This window comes from Pogoniulus pusillus, chromosome 39 (assembly GCF_015220805.1).
Source record: "Pogoniulus pusillus isolate bPogPus1 chromosome 39, bPogPus1.pri, whole genome shotgun sequence".
In the NCBI taxonomy this organism is placed as follows: domain Eukaryota; kingdom Metazoa; phylum Chordata; class Aves; order Piciformes; family Lybiidae; genus Pogoniulus; species Pogoniulus pusillus.
In genome coordinates this window covers 5221277-5241274 of record NC_087302.1, presented here as the reverse complement: position 1 = coordinate 5241274, position 19998 = coordinate 5221277, and the positions used below count along the sequence as shown (strand labels likewise).

Genomic DNA, 19998 nt, shown 5'->3' with positions numbered 1-19998 from the left:
GAGCTGAGGGAGGACCTGGGGGGTGCTGGGAGAGAGGAGCTGAAGAGGAGGCAGCAGTGTGCCCAGGTGGGCAGCAGAGCTAGTGGGCATCCTGGCTTGGCTTAGGAGCAGTGTGGCCAGCAGGATAAGGGAGGTTGTTCTGCCCCTGTGCTCAGCACTGCTCAGGTCACCCCTGGAGTGCTGTGTCCAGTTCTGGGCTCCTCAATTCAAGAGAGATGTTGAGGTGCTGGGCTGGAGAGGGACTATTGAGAAGGTCTTGTAATGACAGGAGGAGGAGGAGGAATGGGTTTGAACTGGCAGAGGGGAGACTGAAAGTGGATGTTAGGAAGAAGATGTTTGCAGTGAAGGTGGTGAGAGACTGGCACAGGTTGAGGGTGGTGAGACACTGGCATAGGTTGAGGATGGTGAGACTCTGGCATAGGTTGAGGATGGTGAGACTCTGGCACAGGTTGAGGGTGGTGAGAGACTGGCACAGGTTGCCCAGGGAGATTGTGGAGCACAGAAGCACCCAACGTGATCAAAGATCACGTTGGGTGCTTCTGTGCTCCACAACCTCCCTGGAGGTGTTCAAGTCCAGCTTAGATGAGGCCTTGAGCAACTTGTTCTAGTGGGAGGTGTCCCTGCCTATGGCACAGGGATTGGAACTGGCTGAGCTTTGAGGTCCCCTTCCAACCTAACCCATTCTCTGATTCAATGCCCACAACTTCTCTGCACAACCTATTCCAGCACCTCCTCACGCTCACACTAAGCATCTTCCTTAATGTTCATGCCAAACCCACCCTGCTCCAGTCTCACACTCTTGCCTGGCTTGATGGACCTGCTCTTCCCCACCAACAGGTCCAAGGGAACGGGCAGCAGAGTGTGGAGAAGGCCTTGAAGCTCTTTGCTCAGCTGCTCAACAACAAAGTCTTCCTGCTGACCTTCATCCGAACGCTGGAGCTGCAGCGCAGCTTCTCCATGCGCGACCGCGGCAACGTGGCCTCGCTGATCATGACAGGGCTGCAGGGCAAGCTGGAGTATGCCACTGATGTGCTGAAGCAGCTCCTCTCAGACCTCATCGAGAAGAACCTGGAAAACAAGAACCACCCCAAACTGCTGCTGCGCAGGTAAAGCAGGGGGCCAGGGCTGACAGGCAGGGGCGGTTCGGTCCCCGACGCCTTGGCTTGGCCGCGGTGCTGGGGGCACCTGGGGGTCTCTGTAGGACCAGGATGGGGGTGTTGGAAGGAAAACTCTGCTTGCTGGGGGTGCTGAAAGGAAAACTCTGCTTGCTGGGGGTGTTGGAAGGAAAACTCTGCTTGCTGGGGGTGTTGGAAGGAAAACTCTGCTTGCTGGGGGTGCTGGAAGGAAGACTCTGCTTGCTGGGGGTGCTGGAAGGAAGACTCTGCTTGCTGGGGGTGCTGGAAGGAAGACTCTGCTTGCTGGGGGTGCTGGAAGGAAGACTCTGCTTGCTGGGGGTGCTGGAAGGAAGACTCTGCTTGCTGGGGGTGTTGGAAGGAAGACTCTGCTTGCTGGGGGTGTTGGAAGGAAGACTCTGCTTGCTCTCCCTGGGGCATTTTGGATGGCACATCCATTTCCTTGCCTGTCTTCAGGACACCAGGTTGAGTCTACTCTGTGATTTCACAGGTGGCTGAACAGGGTCTTAAATTGGATCCAGGAGAGCTGTTACTTCTGCTGCCTGTCTCTCTCACTCAAAATCTGCCTTGCCCCAGCAGCCTTCCCCTCAGCAGGTGATGATGCCAGCACTGTCACCTCTGCCAGCCTGCTGCCTCCTCCCTGACCCAGCTCCTGCTTCTCTTTCTGCACAGAGATGCCCAAGAGGTTCAGCAGAGGGGTTCAGCTCCTGCTGCTGGTCCTGAGCAGAGCTGTCTCAGGGCAGCATCATGGCAGGGAGGTGAAAGGCACAAAAATTGCATCTCTCCACCAACTGCTGGTACCCAGCAGTGCCCTGTGCATCCAGACAGGGAGGAGGAGGCACCAGCCTGGATACAGCAAGGTCTGGAGGAGCAGAGGTGCAGCTCTTCCACTCAGCTTAGTGGAATTCAGGCTGTTAGGGGCAGGAGGCTCATTTCTTGCATGTCTGTACAGTAGTTGGGGTCTTTGTGTCCCAGGAGCTGTGGTGTTACCATGATGAGCAGAGCATTCAGGACTTAGTGAAGTACCTCTTAGATGGGCAATGCCATCAGATGCTCTTGGAGCCAGCAGGGAAAGGCTGCCAGGGAAAGGCCTTGGACCCCTTCTGCTGGCATCCCATCCTCTACATCCTTCCAGCACAGGACAACCAACCTCCACTTTGTGGGTGCTGCCCAGGGCTCCACCTCTTTGGTGGGTGCTGTGAGGAGGAGGGGGCCCAGCTCTGCCCACCAGCCAGGTATTTTTTGGAGCACCATGCAAAGGCATTATTGATGGCTGTGGCAGAAGACTCCTTCCCAGCCACTCATCAAACCACCAGGGGAATGAAGACAGCTTCCTTTGCTGAGCTGAGTTATTGCCTCCACAAACACAGCCAGACTTAAAGCAATTTCCTGTCAAGGATATTCATTATGGCTGGAGGAATCCAGGAATTTTTCCTAGAGCTGTGAAACTCTTCCCATGCCTTCATCCACCTGCTCCAGTGAGATGCCAGCTGGACACAACCTATCTGGTGCTAGCACAGCCAGGACCCAAAGGGACATGGAGCTGCTGGAGCATTTCCAGAGAAGGCCACAAAGAGGATCAGAGGGCTGAAGCTCCTCTCTTGTGGGGACAGGTTGGGAGAGCTGGGACTCTTCAGCCTGGAGGAGAGAAGGAGGCCTTAGAGCAGCCTTCCAGTAACTGAAGGAGGCTAAAAGAAAGCTGGAGAGGGACTTTTTACAGGGGCTGAGAGTGCCAGGATGAGAGGGAATGGATTGAAGCTGGAGGAGATTTAGACTGGAGATTGGGAAGAAGTTCCTTATAGTGAGAGTGGTGAGACAGTGGCACAGGTTGCTCAGGGAGGTTGTGGATGCTTCCTTCCTCCCTGGAGCTGTTCAAGAGCAGGTGAGATGAAGTCTTGAGCAACCTGGGCTAGTGAGAGGTGCCCCTTACCCGTGACAGGAGGGGTGGAACTGGATGATCTTTAAGGTCCATTCCAACCCAAACCGTTCCATGATTCTGTGGCTTGTGTGCATTGCCTCCAGGGATGGAGCATCCCCCACCTTTCTGGGTAACCTATGCTAGTGTCTCACCACCCTCACTGGAAACAAGTTCTTCCTTAGATTCAGCCTAAATCTCCTTTCTCTTCACTTAAAACCATCACCCCATATCACCTCAAGCCCTACTAAACCTCCAACTGGAGCCTGTCCCAACCCTGTGCCCCACAGGCTCCTGAGTGGTTTCGGGGAGGGCACAAAGCAGCCCAGGCTGGGACGTTTTGCTCTGACTTGCTAAGGAATGATCAGCCCCAAAGTGAGATGCTCTTTTTCTCTTGCACGTCTGTGAGCTCTCTGGTGGCAGTGGTTGATAATTGACACTCAGTTCTTTCTCTCTTTCTTCCTCATTTTCCCTCCCTTCTCTGTCTTCCCATGCCTATCCCTCACGGGAGACAGCAAGAAAGTTGACATTAAATCAACTAAGTGCTCTGGTTCCTGGCACAGAGCACAGCACACAGCAGCTCAGAGACCTAGGCAGAGCAGAGGAAAATTAATAAAGCCCATATTTATTTATATGGGGGTCTCTCAGCTCTTTGTTTAGCTCTAGTTTATTCCTGCTGCCTCACAAAGTCAGAGGAGCAGCCAAAGTGCTGGCTGCTGGCATTAGGCTCTCTTGCAAAGTCATCTCTGCATCAGGCTTTGCCCTTGTTATGTGGTGTGGGGAGGGTTCCTCCAAGTCCTTGAGCAACCTTGAGTGCTGTGTCCAGTTCTGGGTCACCCAATTCAGGGGAGATATTGATGGAACATGTCCAGAGAAGGGCAGCAAGGTGGGGAGGGGCCTGGAGCACAGCCCTGTGAGGAGAGGCTGAGGGAGCTGGGGGGGTGCAGCCTGCAGCAGAGGAGGCTCAGGGCAGAGCTCATTGCTGCCTGCAGCTGCCTGCAGGGAGGCTGTAGCCAGGTGGGGTTGGGCTCTGCTGCCAGGCAGCCAGCACCAGAATGAGGGGATACAGTCTCAAGCTGTGCCAGGGCAGGTCTAGGCTGGATGTTAGGAGGAAGTTGTTGTCAGAGAGAGTGATTGGCACTGGAATGGGCTGCCCAGGGAGGTGGTGGAGTGGCTGTGGCTGGAGGTGTTGAAGCCAAGCCTGGCTGGGGCACTTAGTGCCATGGTCTGGTTGGTTGGGCAGGGCTGGGTGCTAGGTTGGGCTGGCTGAGCTTGGAGCTCTCTTCCAGCCTGCTTGATTCTATGAAAAAAACTGAGGTGGGATTGGTCCTTTCTTCCTAGTATCAGGTGACAGAGCAAGAGGAAGTGACCTGAGGTTTAAGTTGGAGATGAAGAATTTCTTTGCTGTAAGAGTGGTCAGGGATTGGCACAGGCTGCCCAGGGAGGTGGTGGAGTTCCCATTCCTGCAGAAGTTCAAGAAACCTGTGGCCATGGCACTTGGGGAGGTGGTTTAGTGGCCCTGGTGGTGTTGGGTTGATGTTGGACTGGATGCTCTTGGAGTTCTTTTCCAACCAGAACAGTTCTGTGACCCTAAGGCGAGGGGAAATGGGAGCTGACAGCAATGCTCTGAGCTGTTTGGTTTTGCTGTTCCATTCAGCTGAACTTGTGATGCTGTTAAAGAAAGGAAACAGCCAGGCCCAGGAGTATCTGATCCCTTCTCCCCACACAACTTGCCCCAACTTCTCTGTCACTCTATGTTTCACTTCATTTCCAGTGCCAGGCTGCAAGCAAGCAGCCAACAGGGACAGGACACAGCATCACTTCCCCGCTGGGGGCTGGGGGTGAGGTCTGCCAGCTCTTCATTGAATATTCTATTAACAAAGCTGTTGATTCAATTAATATTCACCCTGAAGTCCTGAAGGGATCATTTGCTGAGCTGCTCACCTCTTCTCTGGTTTGATTCACTGCCTCTCCCTGGCCAGCAGGCAGGCAGGGTGCTGCTGCTGCTGCTTCTCCTCCTTAATTGGGTGACTGAAATGTTTCAGAGCAGGGCACAATGCCTGTGTCAGTTTGTAAGGAGGAATTTTTAGGCAGTTAATCAATTCAGGCTGAAATTCCTTAGGGATCTGCAGACATTTCCACAGATTCCTGGCAGATGTTGCAATCTGAAGAGATGATGGATAATGTGACCCCCCCCCAACACACACACACACCCCTACCCACCCACCCGCCCCAGGTCTCTTTACTGACTGCTGTCAGGTTGTGTTTGCTGAGATCTGAGGCTCCTCTTTGGACTCAGTCTGCAGGATCTGTGCCAGGAGAGGTTTAGGTTGGAGCCTGGGAAAAATTTCTTCACTGCAAGTGTGGTCAGGGGTTGGAACAGGCTGCCCAGGGAGGTGGTGGAGTCATAGAATGATAGAATCAAGCACATTGGAAGGTGGGTGTAAGGTGCAGCAAAAGAGGTTCTGCCTCAACACAAGGAGGAACTTCTTTACTGGAAGGGTCCCAGAGCACTGGCACAGGCTGCCCAGAGAGGTTGTGGAGTCTCCTTCTCTGGAGACTTTCAAGGCCTGTCTGGATGTGTTCCTCTGTGATGTGTTAGATATTGTCCTGCTCTGGCAGGGGGGTTGGACTGGATGATCTCCTTGGGTCCCTTCCAACCCCTAATATCCTGTGAGCCTGTGTGATCCTGTGACCTCCAAGCTCAGCCAGCCCAACCTAGCACCCAGCCCTGCCCAACCAACCAGACCATGGCACTAAGTGCCCCAGCCAGGCTTGGCTTCAACACCTCCAGCCACAGCCACTCCACCCTCCCTGGAGGTGTTGAGGACCAGGTTGGATGTATCCTTGAGCACCTTGTTCTCGTGGGAGATGTCCCTGCCTATGGCACAGGGGGGTTGGAACTGGCTGAGCTTTGAGCTCCCTTCCAACCTCAACCATTCTATGGTTCTAAACCATTTTGTGTTTCTATGTCCAGACCCATTGGGGCTGCTCCAAGCTTATGATGAAAGCAGAGCAGGACATGGTCCCAAAGGGAAGTGTGCTGCAGAGGGTAGAGTGCTGGATCCATCCTGCTTCCCTTGGTGAAATTTGGAGCAGGTGCTGGTATCTCATGTGGCAGCAGGGGAGGGCTGCCAGTGCAGAGCCAGGCTGCCAGTGCAGAGCCAGGCTGCTCAGGGTCATGCTTGGACTGGATGATCTCAGAGGTCTTCTCCAACTGAAACCGTTCTATGCTTCTATGCTTGCAGCTGGCAGAGCATCTTTGCCCTGCCTGCCACTCCCAGGTGGTTAGGGCTCAAGTGTGAGCTTGTGACACCCTGCCCCCAGCACCACCATCCTGTCCCCTTCCCAGGAAAAAGGGATCGTGGTGCTTTAAGGACAATCTCCTGTTCCTCCGGAGCCTGCATTGTAAACTCTCATTAGGAGCCTTTGTGTTTAAATCAGAGATAATCTCGGGCACAGTGTGGGGAGAGGACTCTGGGTGGGGCTGGGGAGAAAGCTGCAATTTCTCTGCCATTGTCACTCTGCTGTCCCTGATTGCCAGGGGCTGCTGCAAATCCCAGTCATTTACCCTGCCGGGCTGTAATCTGCACCACGTGCGAGGAGCTGAGTGTCACCAGCTCCCTGTCACCAGCTCCCTGTCACCAGCCCCATCAGGGCTGTCAGCTGGGGAAGCTGCTCTCAGCTCTCGGCTGGTGCTGGGGAGGGGAGGACACAGCACTGGCCACGTCCTGCTGCTAGCTCCAAGGCCACAGCTTGATTCAGAACTGTGCCGGAGTTCAGCTGGGTAGTGCCACCCAGGGAGAGATTTGAGAGCTCTGATGTGTGGTTTGGGTCTGTCTGTGACCCCCCATGTCCTGCTGGCTTCCCTAGGACCGAGTCAGTGGCTGAGAAGATGCTGACGAATTGGTTTGCCTTCCTCCTCCACAAGTTCCTCAAGGTAAGGAGGGATGGGATGGAGCTGAGCCCCTGCTGACACTTTGCTCTCTCACCCACCAGGCATCCCCCCGGGGTGAACCTGGGCTTGAAACTCTTCAGTCGATCTCCAAGTCAGAAGATGTAGTAACAAAGCAGGGGTGGGGGTTGGAATCTACTTGGAGATGCCTCCACCTGGGGCTGCTGCTTAATAGGTCGAGTCAAGCTGTTACAGCCTCCTGCTTAGCCTCCTTCAACCCTCAGATCTCCAGAGGTGTAAGCCTCCTGTCCTGGAGCTGCTGCTGCTCCTCTCCAGTACTTAGGAGTAATTCTCACTTCCTGAGCTCCCACATTTGCATTTGTGGTTTTGGAAGCCCCACGGAATTTGTTTCATGGGATCAAGATCTCAAATTCCTGGTTTCTTGGAGCCATATGGATGCAGGAGAGAGTTACCAAGCCAAAGACAACAAACCCATGGAGCCAGGGAGCTCTGGGCCTTGGCTGTCCTCTCCAGGAGCTGCTTGGGGCTGAGCCTGGCTGCTGTAAAGAGGGAGTCCATGGGGCTGTGCCCCTGGCAGAGTGAACCATGTGCAGAATGATTGCTTGTGTGCAGGCCAGTGGCCCTGGAGGAGATGCACCTCCACCTGTGTGTCAGTCTGGCTGTCTGTCTCGTTGTGCAGGAGTGTGCTGGAGAGCCTCTCTTCATGCTCTACTGTGCCATCAAGCAGCAGATGGAGAAGGGTCCGATCGATGCCATCACGGGAGAGGCTCGGTACTCCCTCAGTGAGGACAAGCTCATCAGGCAGCAGATTGAGTACAAGACTCTGGTGAGTGATCCTGGCAGAAGCTGCCACTGAAGCCCCTTCTGTCCCTCCCCAGCTGGCCATGAGCTGAGCTGAGCACTACCCTGAAGCAGTGTTGCTGGTGCAGTAAAACCTCAAGCTGGCAGAACCATGCCCGAGTCAGGTGGGTTCCAGATTTGCAGGCACAAATAACCTGAGCTCAACTTTTTAGGGTTTAGCTCCTCCCTCTACCACATGAAAGTGGACATCCAGGACTCCTGACCTGACAAAGGCACAGTAGATGCAAGAGCAGTGATGTGATGAGGGTTGCAGGGAGGGAGGTTTATCAGAAGGGGTTGCAGGGAGGGAGGCTTATCAGAAGGGGTTGCAGGGAGGGAGGCTTATCAGAAGGGGCTGCAGGGAGGGAGGCTTATCAGAAGGGGTTGCAGGGAGGGAGGCTTATCAGAAGGGGTTGCAGGAGGGAGGCTTATCAGAAGGGGTTGCAGGGAGGGAGGCTGATCAGAAGGGGTTGCTGTGACACATGTGGGTACAGTGCTCCTGGATGCTGATCAGAAGCCCTTTACACCATGATGAATTGTTCCTTCCCTTCCAGATCCTAAACTGTGTGAACCCAGACAACGAGAACAGCCCAGAGATCCCTGTGAAGGTGCTGAACTGTGACACCATCACCCAAGTCAAGGAGAAGATCCTGGATGCAGTATACAAAAACGTCCCTTACTCCCAAAGACCAAGAGCTGTTGACATGGACTTGGGTAGGAGCTTCCCTGCCTCCTGGAAGGGGGAGGATCTGTGATTCTTGGTGGGTTTTGCAGGGCTTGAAGAGTGGATCTCAGGCTGCACACCACTGAAGGTGTGTTTGCCCCTGGGAGGTGTGGACACTGCTCCTGCTGGGCAGCACTGGAGCTCTGTGGGGTCAGCTAATTGTCCACTGATCATAGAGCAAATTCACAGGTAGCTTCAGATTGGAAGGGACTCTCAACACCTTGTCCAATCCCCCTGCAGTCAGCAGGGACACCTCCAACTAGAGCAGGCTGCCCAGAGGCACATCAAGTCTGATCTTGAATGTCTCCAGGGATGGAGCCTCACTGATTCCTGAAATCATTCACAGACTCACAGAATGTCAGGGGCTGGAAGAGACCTCCAAAGCTCAGCCAGTCCAAACCCCTGCCAGAGCAGGATGTCCTGGAGCAGATCACACAGGAACACATCCAGATGGTATTTGAATATCTACAGAGAGAGAGGCTCCACAACCCCCCTGGGCAGCCTGTGCCAGGCTCTGTCATCCTCACAGGGAAAAAATTCCTCCTGATGTTTCCCTGGAACATCCTCTGCCTCAGCTTCCACCACTGCCCCTTGTGCTGGCATTGGCATCCCCCAGCACAGCCTGGCTGCAGCCCCTGCCACTCACCTGCACACATTGATAACCATTGCTGAGGTCACCTCTCAGTCTCCTCTCCAAGCTCCCAGCCCCAGCTCCCTCAGGCTCTCCTCCTAACAGAGCTGTTCCATTCCCTTCAGCATCTCTGTGGCTCTGTGCTGGACTCTCTCAAGCAGTTCTATGTCTCTCTTGAACTGGGGGGCCCAGAACTGGACACAGTACTCCAGATGTGGCCTCAGCAGGGCAGAGTAGAGGGGCAGGAGAACCTCTTTCAACCTACTAACCACAGCCCTTCTAATCCACCCCAGGATGGCATTGGCCCTGCTGGCCACATTGCACACTGCTGAGCTCATTGCTGGCTCATGCTCAACCTCCCATCCACTAAGACCCCCAAATCCTGAAGCTTCCTTTATTCTGCTGGGAATTCAGCTTGCTCTGGGGTCCTCTCCCTGGGAGATGTGCTGCAGGCTTTGCTGCAGGCTGATCTGCAGGTTGGATGAGGCCTTGAGCAACCTGTTCTAGTGGGAGGTGTCCCTGCCTATGGCACAGCGGGGTTGGAACTGGCTGAGCTTTGAGCAGCTTGGAACTGGCTGAGCTTTGAGCTCCCTTCCAACCTAACCCATTCTATGACTCTGTGATCTGTGCAGTAGATACTTGGTGCAGAAGTGGGTAGGAGCTACTGGTGCCTTTTCCCTCCCTGACCCTCTCCTCTGCCTGGTTCTCTGCTTCCCCTGCAGAGTGGCGGCAGGGCCGGATCGCTCGCGTGGTCCTGCAGGATGAAGACATCACCACCAAGATTGAAGGAGATTGGAAGCGTTTGAACACCTTGATGCATTATCAGGTAGGAGAGCAGCTCCAGCAGACAGTTCCCAGAGAGCTGCCAGCAGGGGAGGACAGCAAGGCAGGAGGTGAATGCTTAAGTATCTGTCTGGTTGTCCAAGCCAGGCAGGGAGGTCGCTTCAGTGCGATAAAGCAGAAGGCTCTGAGGTGCTTACAGGTTTAGATGGCAAAGCAGCCTTGAAAGGGCTCTCAAAGATAGCAGCAGAGTTGTAAATTGGCTAAATTAAACCCACCAGACCTGCTCCTGAGATGGAGTGAGAGGTGGTGAGGGCTGAGCTGCTGCTGCTGGAGATGGAGGGCCAGGGCAGGGATGGCACATGGGGCTTTGGGTCTTCATATGGGGAGTCTGAGCCAACCTGGAGTGCAGCAGGGAAGGGAGAGGAGTCTGTGCCTGCCTCCATGGCTTTGCAAACAGCACATGGTTGGATGATCTGATGCAAAGCTCAGGCTGTAGCAGCATCTGGTTTGTCATACTCATGTATGTGTTGACTCTTGAGCAAGGTATGAAGAAGGGAAATGGAGCAGAAACTTCAAATGCTGTCCCATGGGATGGTTGGGGAACTGCTGTGGGTTGTTCAGCCTGGAGAAAAAGAGGCTGAGGGGAGACCTTCTCACTCTCTACAGCTCTCTGAAAGGAGGCTGGAGCCAGATGGAGCTTGGTCTCTTCTCCCAAGGAACAAGTGAAAGGAGTCATAGAATTATGGAATGGTTTAGGTTGGAAGGGACCTCAAAGCTTATCCAGTTCCAACCTCTTGCCATAGGCAGGGACACCTCCCACTAGAAGAGGTTGCTCAAGGACTCATCCAACCTGGCCCTGAACATCTCCAGGGGAAGTTGTGGAGCACAGAAGCACCCAATGTGATCAAAGATCTGTGCTTCTGTGCTCCACAACCTCCCTGGGCAACCTGTGCCAGTATCTCACCACCCTCGCTGTTGCACCAGGGAAGGTTTAGGCTGGAGATTAGGAAATCTTGACTGGAAGAATGGTCAGGGATTGGAACAGGATGCCCAGAGGGGTGGTGGAGTCCCCATCCCTGGAGGTGTTCAAAGAAACAAGTAGATGAGGCACTTGGGACATGGTCTGGTGGTTATCATAGACTCAAGCAGGTTGGAAGAGAGCTCCAAGCTCAGCCAGCCCAACCTAGCATCCAGCCCTGCCCAACCAACCAGACCATGGCACTAAGTGCCCCAGCCAGGCTTGGCTGCAACACCTCCAGCCACAGCCACTCCACCACCTCCCTGGGCAGCCCATTCCAGTGCCAATCACTCTCTCTGCCAACAACTTCCTCCTCACATCCAGCCTCAACCTGCCCTGGCACAGCTTGAGGCTGTGTTCCCTTCTTCTGTTGCTGATAACCTGGGAGTTGGACTGGATGGTGTCTGCCTGATGGTTGGACTTGGTGCTCTAAGAGGGCTTTTGCAGCCTTAACAATCCTGTGCTTCTCACAGTGTGTGGAAGATGGGAAGGGTGGTAAAGACAGAGCTGAGGAAGGCTTGGGGAAAGAGAATCAAAGGCTTTTCCTCAAAGCCTGCCTGCAGCAGAGGATAACTGCATTAATTGGGCCCTGTAACCTCCTCCTGTCCATCACTACCTGCACAGAAGGCTTTAGTATTTCATCTGGCATCCTTCCCTGTTTATCCAGCATCTTGAGTCCATCAGCCTGACTCAAGCTGGGTGAGCTGAACGTGAGCCAATACTGACAGCAGCCACATCACCAGGGAGCCAGGCAGAGAGGATGGCAGAAATATGCAAAGTGCATGGGGGGAAAAGAAAAGAGCACCTCCAGGGGCAACTTTTCCAAGCAGCCTGAAGGATTTAAACACAGATTAGCATGGAGTGTCAGCAGAGCTGGGCAGGTGAATGCCACTGCTGCTGAGATCGTAGGATCATAGAATCATCAGTCAGGGTTGGAAGGGACCACAAGGAGCAGCCAGTTCCAACCCCCCTGCCATGCCCAGGGACACCCTACCCTAGAGCAGGCTGCACACAGCCTCAGCCAGCCTGGCCTCAAACACCTCCAGCCATGGGGCCTCAACCACCTCCCTGGGCAGCCCATTCCAGCCTCTCACCACTCTCCTGCTCAACAACTTCCTCCTCACCTCCAGCCTCACTCTCCCCACCTCCAGCTTTGCTCCATTCCCCCCACTCCTGCCACTCCCTCAAAAGTCCCTCCCCAATGATCTTTGATCACATTGGGTGCTTCTGTGCTCCACAGCCTCCCTGATTCTGTGCTCCACAACCTCCCTGGAGGTGTTCAATGCCAGGTTGGATGAGGCCTTGAGTGACCTGTTCTAGTGGGAGTTGTCCCTGCCTATGGCAACCTGTGCCAGTGTCTCACCACCCTCACTGCAAAGAAGCCTTTCCTAACATCTGCTTTCAATCTTCTCTCCTCCAGTTTAAACCCATTACCCCTTGTTCTGTCTGGGTTGATGATCTTTAAGGTCCTTTTCAACCCAAACTATGCTTCTGTGATTTTGGCCAGCCCCCCTGCAGGCAGCAGGGACATCCCCAACCAGATCAGGTCGCTCAGAGCCCTATCAAGCCTGACTATGAATGTCTCCAGGGATGGGGCCTCCACCACCTCCCTGGGCAACCTGTTCCAGTGTCTCCCCAGAGCTCCAGTGAGCTCTAAAAAGGATTTCTTCCTCATCTCCAGTCCCAACCTCCTTTCTTCCAGCTCAAAGCCATTTCCCCTCATCCTGTCACTCCAAACCCTTGTCAAAAGTCCCTCTCCAGCTCCCCTGTAGCCCCCTTCAGGTACTGGAAGTCTTCTCTAAGGTCACCCTGGAGCCTTCTCTTCTGCAAAATCACAACACATGCCTACCTCAGCTGTGCTCTGGGTGGGAAACCTTCAAATGCCAAAGCCAGGATGGGATTTCAAAAGATAATATTCATCTTTCCATAACATTTTGGAACCACTTCACAGGATTCTGTGCCTGCTGCTGATTTCTTCATTGACAAAAATAGATGTGCAGGTTAAGTAGCTGTCATCCTTTGTCACACCCTCTGGAGCTTTGAAACTCTGTTGTAAGGAACTGTGGCACATTTGTGCAGTGTCCTTTTGGTTTGGTGCCCATTGAACTCTGTGGGAGAGTCTCACCCTGGGTGGCTTTACTCAGGCAAAATGAGACCCTGGCTTTAATAGCAAATGATTTGCAAGTGGCTCCTGCAGGGTTAACTCCAAGGCAGCAGAGCATGAATACCTGTCAGCCACTCTGGGGCTGGAAAGGCTGAGAGACAGGAAAGCTCTTTAACATGAAGCATTAGAAACAAAGAGGGAAGATTTGACTGCAAAATGAGACTTAGGAGCTGAGGGTGGTGTGGATGAGGAGCCAGAATCCTTGTTATATCCTCACTGTATCCTCTCTGCTTCCTCATAGCATCCTCACTGCAACTTTGCAGCATCCTCACTCCATCCTTGCCTCTTTCTCACTGCATCATTGCTCCATCCTCACAGCATCCTCGATGCATCCTCACTGCCTCCTTGCTGCATCCTCACAGCATCCTCATTGCATCCTTGATGCATCCTCACTGCATCCTTGCCTCTTTCTCACTGCATCCTTGGTGCATCCTCACAGCATCCTCATTGCATCCTTGATACATCTTCACTGCATCCTCAGTTCATCCTCACTACATCCTTGCTGTATCTTCATTACATCCTCACTACATCCTTGCTTCTTTCTCACAGCATCCTCACTGCATCCTCCCTAGATCCTCAGTGCATCCTTGATACATCCTCACTGCAGCCTTGCAGCATCCTCTCTGCATCCCCACTGCTTCCTCACTTCATTCTGGCCACATCCTCACCACCCCACTCAAACACAAGGTTATTTTCTGGCCTCCTTTCCTGCTTCTCTCCCCACTCCAGGTTTTATTCCCCTTGTTTTGTTTTGTGCAGCCTGTTCCCAGCTCACAGATCACCCCAGAGCATTTCCAAAGCTGCAACAAGCTGCAGCTTCTTGGGTGTCTCTGGAGATTTACTGGAGTGTGGCAGCAGCAGAGCTGGGGAAGCATCCTGTGCTCCATCTGATGCTAACTTGCACACTGGACTTTTTAGCTGGCAAAAGCCATTCCACCCAAAATGTGGAGAGTGAGAGTGGAATTTTTAATGCCTCTCTCCCAGTTAACCACAACCCTGGTGGAAATGGACCCTGGATAGGAATGTGCTGCCTACACAGGAGCACCCTGGGCTGCTTGGGTTTCTCCCTAGTGGAACTGAAGCAGCTAATAACAGGCTGAGAAAATAATATCACCACTGATGGCTTCTTAATAAATTGGATGAAATGAGGCAGGAGCAGAAGAGGAAATGACAGAGGTGGTTGAAGTGTTTTGCTTAGAGAGGTCTCACTTTGATGCTGTGAAACACAAGTGACTGTTATCACCACTATCACTACCAATAATAACTGCCACTGGCATCAGACCTTTCATCTGACTTCAATCCAGAGCCTTGAAGGCAGCTAAGATCACTGCATGCAGGTCACCTGCCAGCAGCAGATGTTGTACAAACACCCTTCAGGGTGCTCAGGCATTGGCACAGGCTGTCCAAGGAGGTGGTGGAGTCCCCATCCCTGCAGGTGTTCAAGAAACCTGTGGCCATGGCACTTGGGGCCATGGTTTAGAGGCCATGGTGGTGTAGGGTGGATGGTTGGACTCAGTGGGAGGCTCTGCCAAGTCAAGCAATGCTATGAGTCTATGATTCTGCTGAGAGCTTGAGGAGATGCTGTGGGAGCAAAACCCAGCTGCTGTCCTGGAGCTTCCCCATCTCTATCACAGACTCATTGCAATTGGAAAAGCCCTCAAAGATCATCCAATCAGCATAGAATCAACCAGATTGGAAGAGACCTCCAAGGTCATCCAGTCCAACCTAGCACCCAGCCCTGGCCAATCAACCAGACCATGGCACTAAGTGCCCCAGCCAGACTTTTCTTACACCACCAATCCCCACTAAACCACAGCCCCAAGTGCCATGTCTACACTGATTTTGAATGCCTCCAGAGATGGGGCTGAGTCCCTCACAGGTCTCCAGGTGAATAATCAGAGCCACAGAATGTCAGGGTGGGGAAGGAACCTCCAAAGCTCAGCCAGTCCAACCCCCTGCCAGAGCAGGATCACCCAGAGCAGATCACACAGGAATGCATCCAGGCAGGTTTTGAATATCTCCAGAGAGAGAAACTCCACAACCACCCTGGACAGCCTGTTCCATGCTTCTGTCACCCTCACAGGGAAGAAAATCCACCTCATGTTTCCCTGGAACTTCTTATGCCTGAACTTCCACCACTGCCTCTTGTGCTGGCATTGGCATCCCCCAGCAGAGCCTGGCTCCAGCCTCTGCCACTCATCTGCACATATTCATAACCATTGCTGAGGTCACTTCCCAGTCTCCTCCTCTCCAAGCTCCCAGCCCCAGCTCCCTCAGGCTCTACTCCTAACAGAGCTGTTCCATTCTCTTCATCATATTTGTGGCTCTGTGCTGGACTCTCTCCAGCAGTTCTATGTCCCTGTTGAGCTGTGGGCCCAGAACTGGACACAGTACTTCAGCTGCAGCCTCACCAGGGCAGAATAGAGGGGAAGAAGAACATCTCTCAAGCTCCTAGCCACATTCCTTTTAGCACACCCCAGGATAATGAAGGGTTGTCCCCCAAAATCCATTTGTCCATCGGAAAGAGGCATTTCTTCCATGCAGCTCCTCTACAGGACAGGTCGGCTTGGACCCCTGTGAGATGTTTGGGCCCCTCCATTCAAGAGAGATGTTGAGGTGCTGGAAGTGTCCAGAGAAGGGTGACAAAGCTGGTGAGGGGCCTGGAGCACAGCCCTGTGAGGAGAGGCTGAGGGAGCTGGGGGGGTGCAGCCTGCAGCAGAGGAGGCTCAGGGCAGAGCTCATTGCTGCCTGCAGCTCCCTGCAGGGAGGCTGTAGCCAGGTGGGGTTGGGCTCTTCTGCCAGGCACCCAGCAACAGAACAAGGGGACACAGCCTCAAGCTGTGCCAGGGCAGGTTCAGGCTGGATGTGAGGAGGAAGTTCCTGGCAGAGAGAGTGATTGGCATTGGAATGGGCTGCCCAGGGAGGTGGTGGAGTGGCTGTGCCTGGAGGTGTTGCAGCCAAGCCTGGCTGGGGCACTTAGTGCCATGGTGTGGTTGGTTGGGCAGGGCTGGGTGCTAGGTTGGACTGGCTGAGCTTGGAGCTCTCTTCCAACCTGCTTGTTTCTATGTGGTGACTCCACTCTCTGCACCACAAGGTCAAGATTAAAAACCACTCACTCCCATCCCTTGGTAACCTGCAGCTCCTTAATTAAGGGAAAGAAGTTGTTTAAAAACTTGCAGCCAGCACCAGATTTATAGGGAGGATAAAATTAAGCCTGGCTACTAAAACCTGCTGTAACCAACTCTTGTTAGTGCTAATGCTCATTTATAGTTGGACTTCCCAGCACTTCACTCTCCTGCCTGGTGCAGTGGAAGGCTGGACAATTTAATCCTCTGAAAGATGACTTTGTGGCTTGCTCAGCTGTAAATCAAACTTGTAAAGTTCCTTAAAAAAAAAAAGAGGAGGGAAAGAAAATTCAAATCAAATTGCTAAAAGTGATTTAATGGGAGAATGGTTTATGGCCCAGAACCTTGTTAGAGCTGTTTCATTCCCTCTGCATTGTGCCTTTAATTGGATCACAACAACCCTGGAGAGCCTCATTTTTATTGGGCCAAATGCTGTCTTAAATCAGACCCACCAAAAACCATCTTCCTTGGGCCTCTTGATTTATTGCTCCTTTCCTTTACTCCTGTGCTGGAGAGCTGCTGCTGCTGCCCCAGCACACAGCTCAGCCAGGCCAGGGCCACCAGAGGGATCGTTCCCATGGCCGCAAGAGGTCTGGGATGTGCTTCTGCCCAAGTCAGGGGACTTCTGTTTCCAGCCTTTGCTGCATGAGCATTTTGGTGATTGCACTGCAGATGGGTGGATCTCACTGATTTCTCTTCTCCTCTCTCATCTCCTCCTCCTTCTTGCTCTCTCTCCTCCTTCTCTCTCTCCTCCTCCTCCTTCTCTCTCCCTCCTTCTTCTCCAACTTCTTCCTCTCTCCTCCTTCTCCTTCTCATTCCTTCATTCTCCTCCTCCTTCTCTCTCTCCCTCTTTCTCTTCCTTCTCTCTTCCTCCTCTCTTTCTCTCTTCTTCTATTTCTCCTCCTTCTTTCTTCTTCTCTTTCTCTCTCTCTTCTTCTCCTCTCTCTTTCCTTCTTCTCCTCCTCTCCTTCTTCTCTTCCTCTCTCTCCTCGTCTTCCTTCTTGCTCTCTCTCCTTCATCTCTCTCTCCTCTTTCTCCTTCTCCCTCATTCTTCTCCTCTCTCCCTCTTCTTCTCCTTTCTCTCTCTTCTCCTTGTTCTCCTTCCCTTTTCTTCATTCTCCTCCTCCTTCTCTCTCCCTCCTTCTCCTCCTTCTCTTTCTTCTCCTCCTTCTCTTTCTTCTCCTCCTTCTCTCTCTTCTTCTCCTCTCTCTCTTCTTCTTCTCCTCTCTCTCTTCTTCTTCTCCTCTCTCTCTTCTTCTTCTCCTCTCTCTCTTCTTCTCCTCTCTCTCTTCTTCTCCTCCTTCTCTCTCTCTCTCTCTCTCTCTCTCTCTCTCTTCTATTCTCCTCCTCTCTCTCCCCTCCTCCTCCCTTCCTTTGCCTCTGCAGGTCTCAGACCGCTCAGTTGTGGCTCTCGTTCCCAAGCAGACCTCCTCCTACAACATTCCTGCCTCTGCCAGCATATCCCGGACATCTATTAGCAGATATGGTAAGAAGCAGAGTTCAGTGGTGGGACACAGTGGCTCACAGAGGGCAGGAACCACCACAAGTCCTCCTAGCCCACTGCAGTTGTCCAGCTAGCCCAGAGCCAGGTGTGACACCAGCATGTTGTGTGCCTTGCAGCTTTGGAGGAGAGTTATCTGCTGGGGCTGGTGTTGAAGCTGCCCTTGTTGCAGGAGGGCAAGAACTGAAGGGAATGGAGGGGGGAAGCAGAAGCTTCCCCAGTGCACCACACCAGGTCATCCAGAATGGATCTACCTTCATGTGCCAAGCAGAAAAATCTTCTTGGCTAATGCTGGGTTTCTTTTTATCAAAGGCTTTTCCAAAGAAGGTGAGAGGAGAGGAAAGGAAATGCCAAGCTCTTAGGGCTGCTTTCCAGTACCTGAATAGGGCTACAGAAAAGCTGGGGAGGCAAGGACTGGGAGTGACAGGACAAGAGGCAGTGGCTTTGAGCTAGAAAAAGGGAGATTGGGACTGGAGAGTAGGGAGAAATTCTTTCCAGTGAGTGTGGGGAGACACTGGCACAGGTTGCCCAGGGAGGCTGTGGATGACAGCAGCATTCACCCATCCCCTCTGCACCAGAAGTCTTCCCTTGGGCTTTTCCAAGAGTCACATTTTCACAGGCTTGCTCATAGGATCATGGAATGGTTTGAATTGGAAGGGGCCTTCAAGATCATCCAGTTCCAACCCTCTTCCATGGATAGGAACACTTCCCACTAGCCCAGGCTGCTCCAGGGCCTCATCCAACCTGGCCTTGAACATCTCCAGAGAGGTTGTGGATGATCAAAGACCACATTCTGTGCTTCTGTCATCCACAGCCTCCCTGGGCAACCTGTGCCACTGTCTCCCCACCCTCACTGTCAAGTATTTCTTTCTGATCTCCAGTCTCAATCTTCCCTCTTGCAACTCAAAGCTATTCCCCCTCATCTTGATGCTCCAAACCCTTGTCCAAAGTCCCTCCCCAGCTCTCCTGTAGCCTTATTCAGGTAGCCAGGTGGGGTTGGGCTCTGCTGCCAGGCAAGCAGCAGCAGAAGAAGGGGACACAGCCTCAAGCTGTGCCAGGGCAGGTCTAGGCTGGATGTTTGGAGGAAGTTGTTGTCAGAGAGAGTGATTGGCACTGGAATGGGCTGCCCAGGGAGGTGGTGGAGTCTCTGTGGCTGGAGGTGTTGAAGCCAAGCCTGGCTGGGGCACTTAGTGCCATGGTCTGGTTGGTTGGGCAGGGCTGGGTGCTAGGTTTGGGCTGGCTGAGCTTGGAGCTCTTTTCCAACCTGCTTGATTCTATGGAAGACTGCTCTAAGGTCTCCCTGGAGCCTTCTATTCTCCAGGCTGAGCAGCCTCAACTCAACCTATCCTCATAATGGAGGTTCTCCAGCCCTCTGATCATCTTCATGGCCTCCTATGGACCCTCTCCAACAGATCCATGTCCTTCTTGTTATGGGGGCTCTAGAACTGGATGGAAAAGCTTCTGCAAGCTACCAGTGTGAACTATCATTGCTCATGTTGGAGATTAATACTTCTAATTGTGCTGGCAGAATTTAAATGAGATACTTATTTACTTCCCCTGTTATAAATCAGCACAGAGCTATGTTTAAAAATAGACTCACTGGATGCTTCCTGAGCTGTCCCCTTGTCTGTCTCCTTAATTATATCAGTTGGAGCACTCATTTATCTAAGCCTTAATCAGGGATGAAAATCTAGCTACTTTGGTAATGACTTGCCTCCTTCCCTCTGCTGATTTATGATTGATCCCCATGCTCTGGATGAGGAGGGTGAGCTGTGAATGAGGAGGCTCAGCTCGAGGACATGCACAAGGTTCCCAGAGAACAAAGGAATTCAGTGAGAGGGGGAAGAAACCCAAGCCAGCAGTGCACAGTTGTTTCGTTCAGCCTCGTGTCTTAGCTGGGAGACAGCAGGGATGGGATCCAGGGAGACACATCCTTTGGCAAGTGGAATGTAGCTCACATCCCTCCATGGTTTCCAAGCAATTAAAGGGAAAACAACCCTTTGTCTGCTTCCCTTGGAGCTCCCCTATCAACCTGCTGGGGAGGAGGGCAGAGGCTGGACCCTTCAGCCCGTGGGCAGCACAGCCAGGATGCAACCTCAGGCTCCACTACCAGTGCTCAGCTTGAGTTCTTGATGCTCTAATGAGAGCCCCAAGAAGCAGAGGAGCAGTTTCTTCTGCCCTTTGTGCTGCTTGTGTTGGGCAGCTCCTTGTTATCCATGAAATGAGCTTGAGGAAGGGAGATTTAGAC

The 19998-nt window shown here is 53.0% G+C and overlaps 1 protein-coding gene across 2 annotated transcripts in view; it reads left to right on the top strand.

Annotated features, from left to right (window-relative positions):
- The window catches only part of PLXNA2 (plexin A2), a 238189-nt gene that overhangs the window by 211955 nt on the left and 6236 nt on the right, over window positions 1-19998 (top strand). For both annotated transcript variants that reach the window (XM_064173717.1, XM_064173716.1), the window contains exons 22-27: window positions 838-1106; window positions 6922-6988; window positions 7644-7790; window positions 8359-8518; window positions 9882-9985; window positions 17636-17735. In XM_064173717.1, coding sequence (XP_064029787.1) covers window positions 838-1106; window positions 6922-6988; window positions 7644-7790; window positions 8359-8518; window positions 9882-9985; window positions 17636-17735 — 847 coding nt within the window. The remainder of the gene's footprint in view (window positions 1-837; window positions 1107-6921; window positions 6989-7643; window positions 7791-8358; window positions 8519-9881; window positions 9986-17635; window positions 17736-19998) is intronic.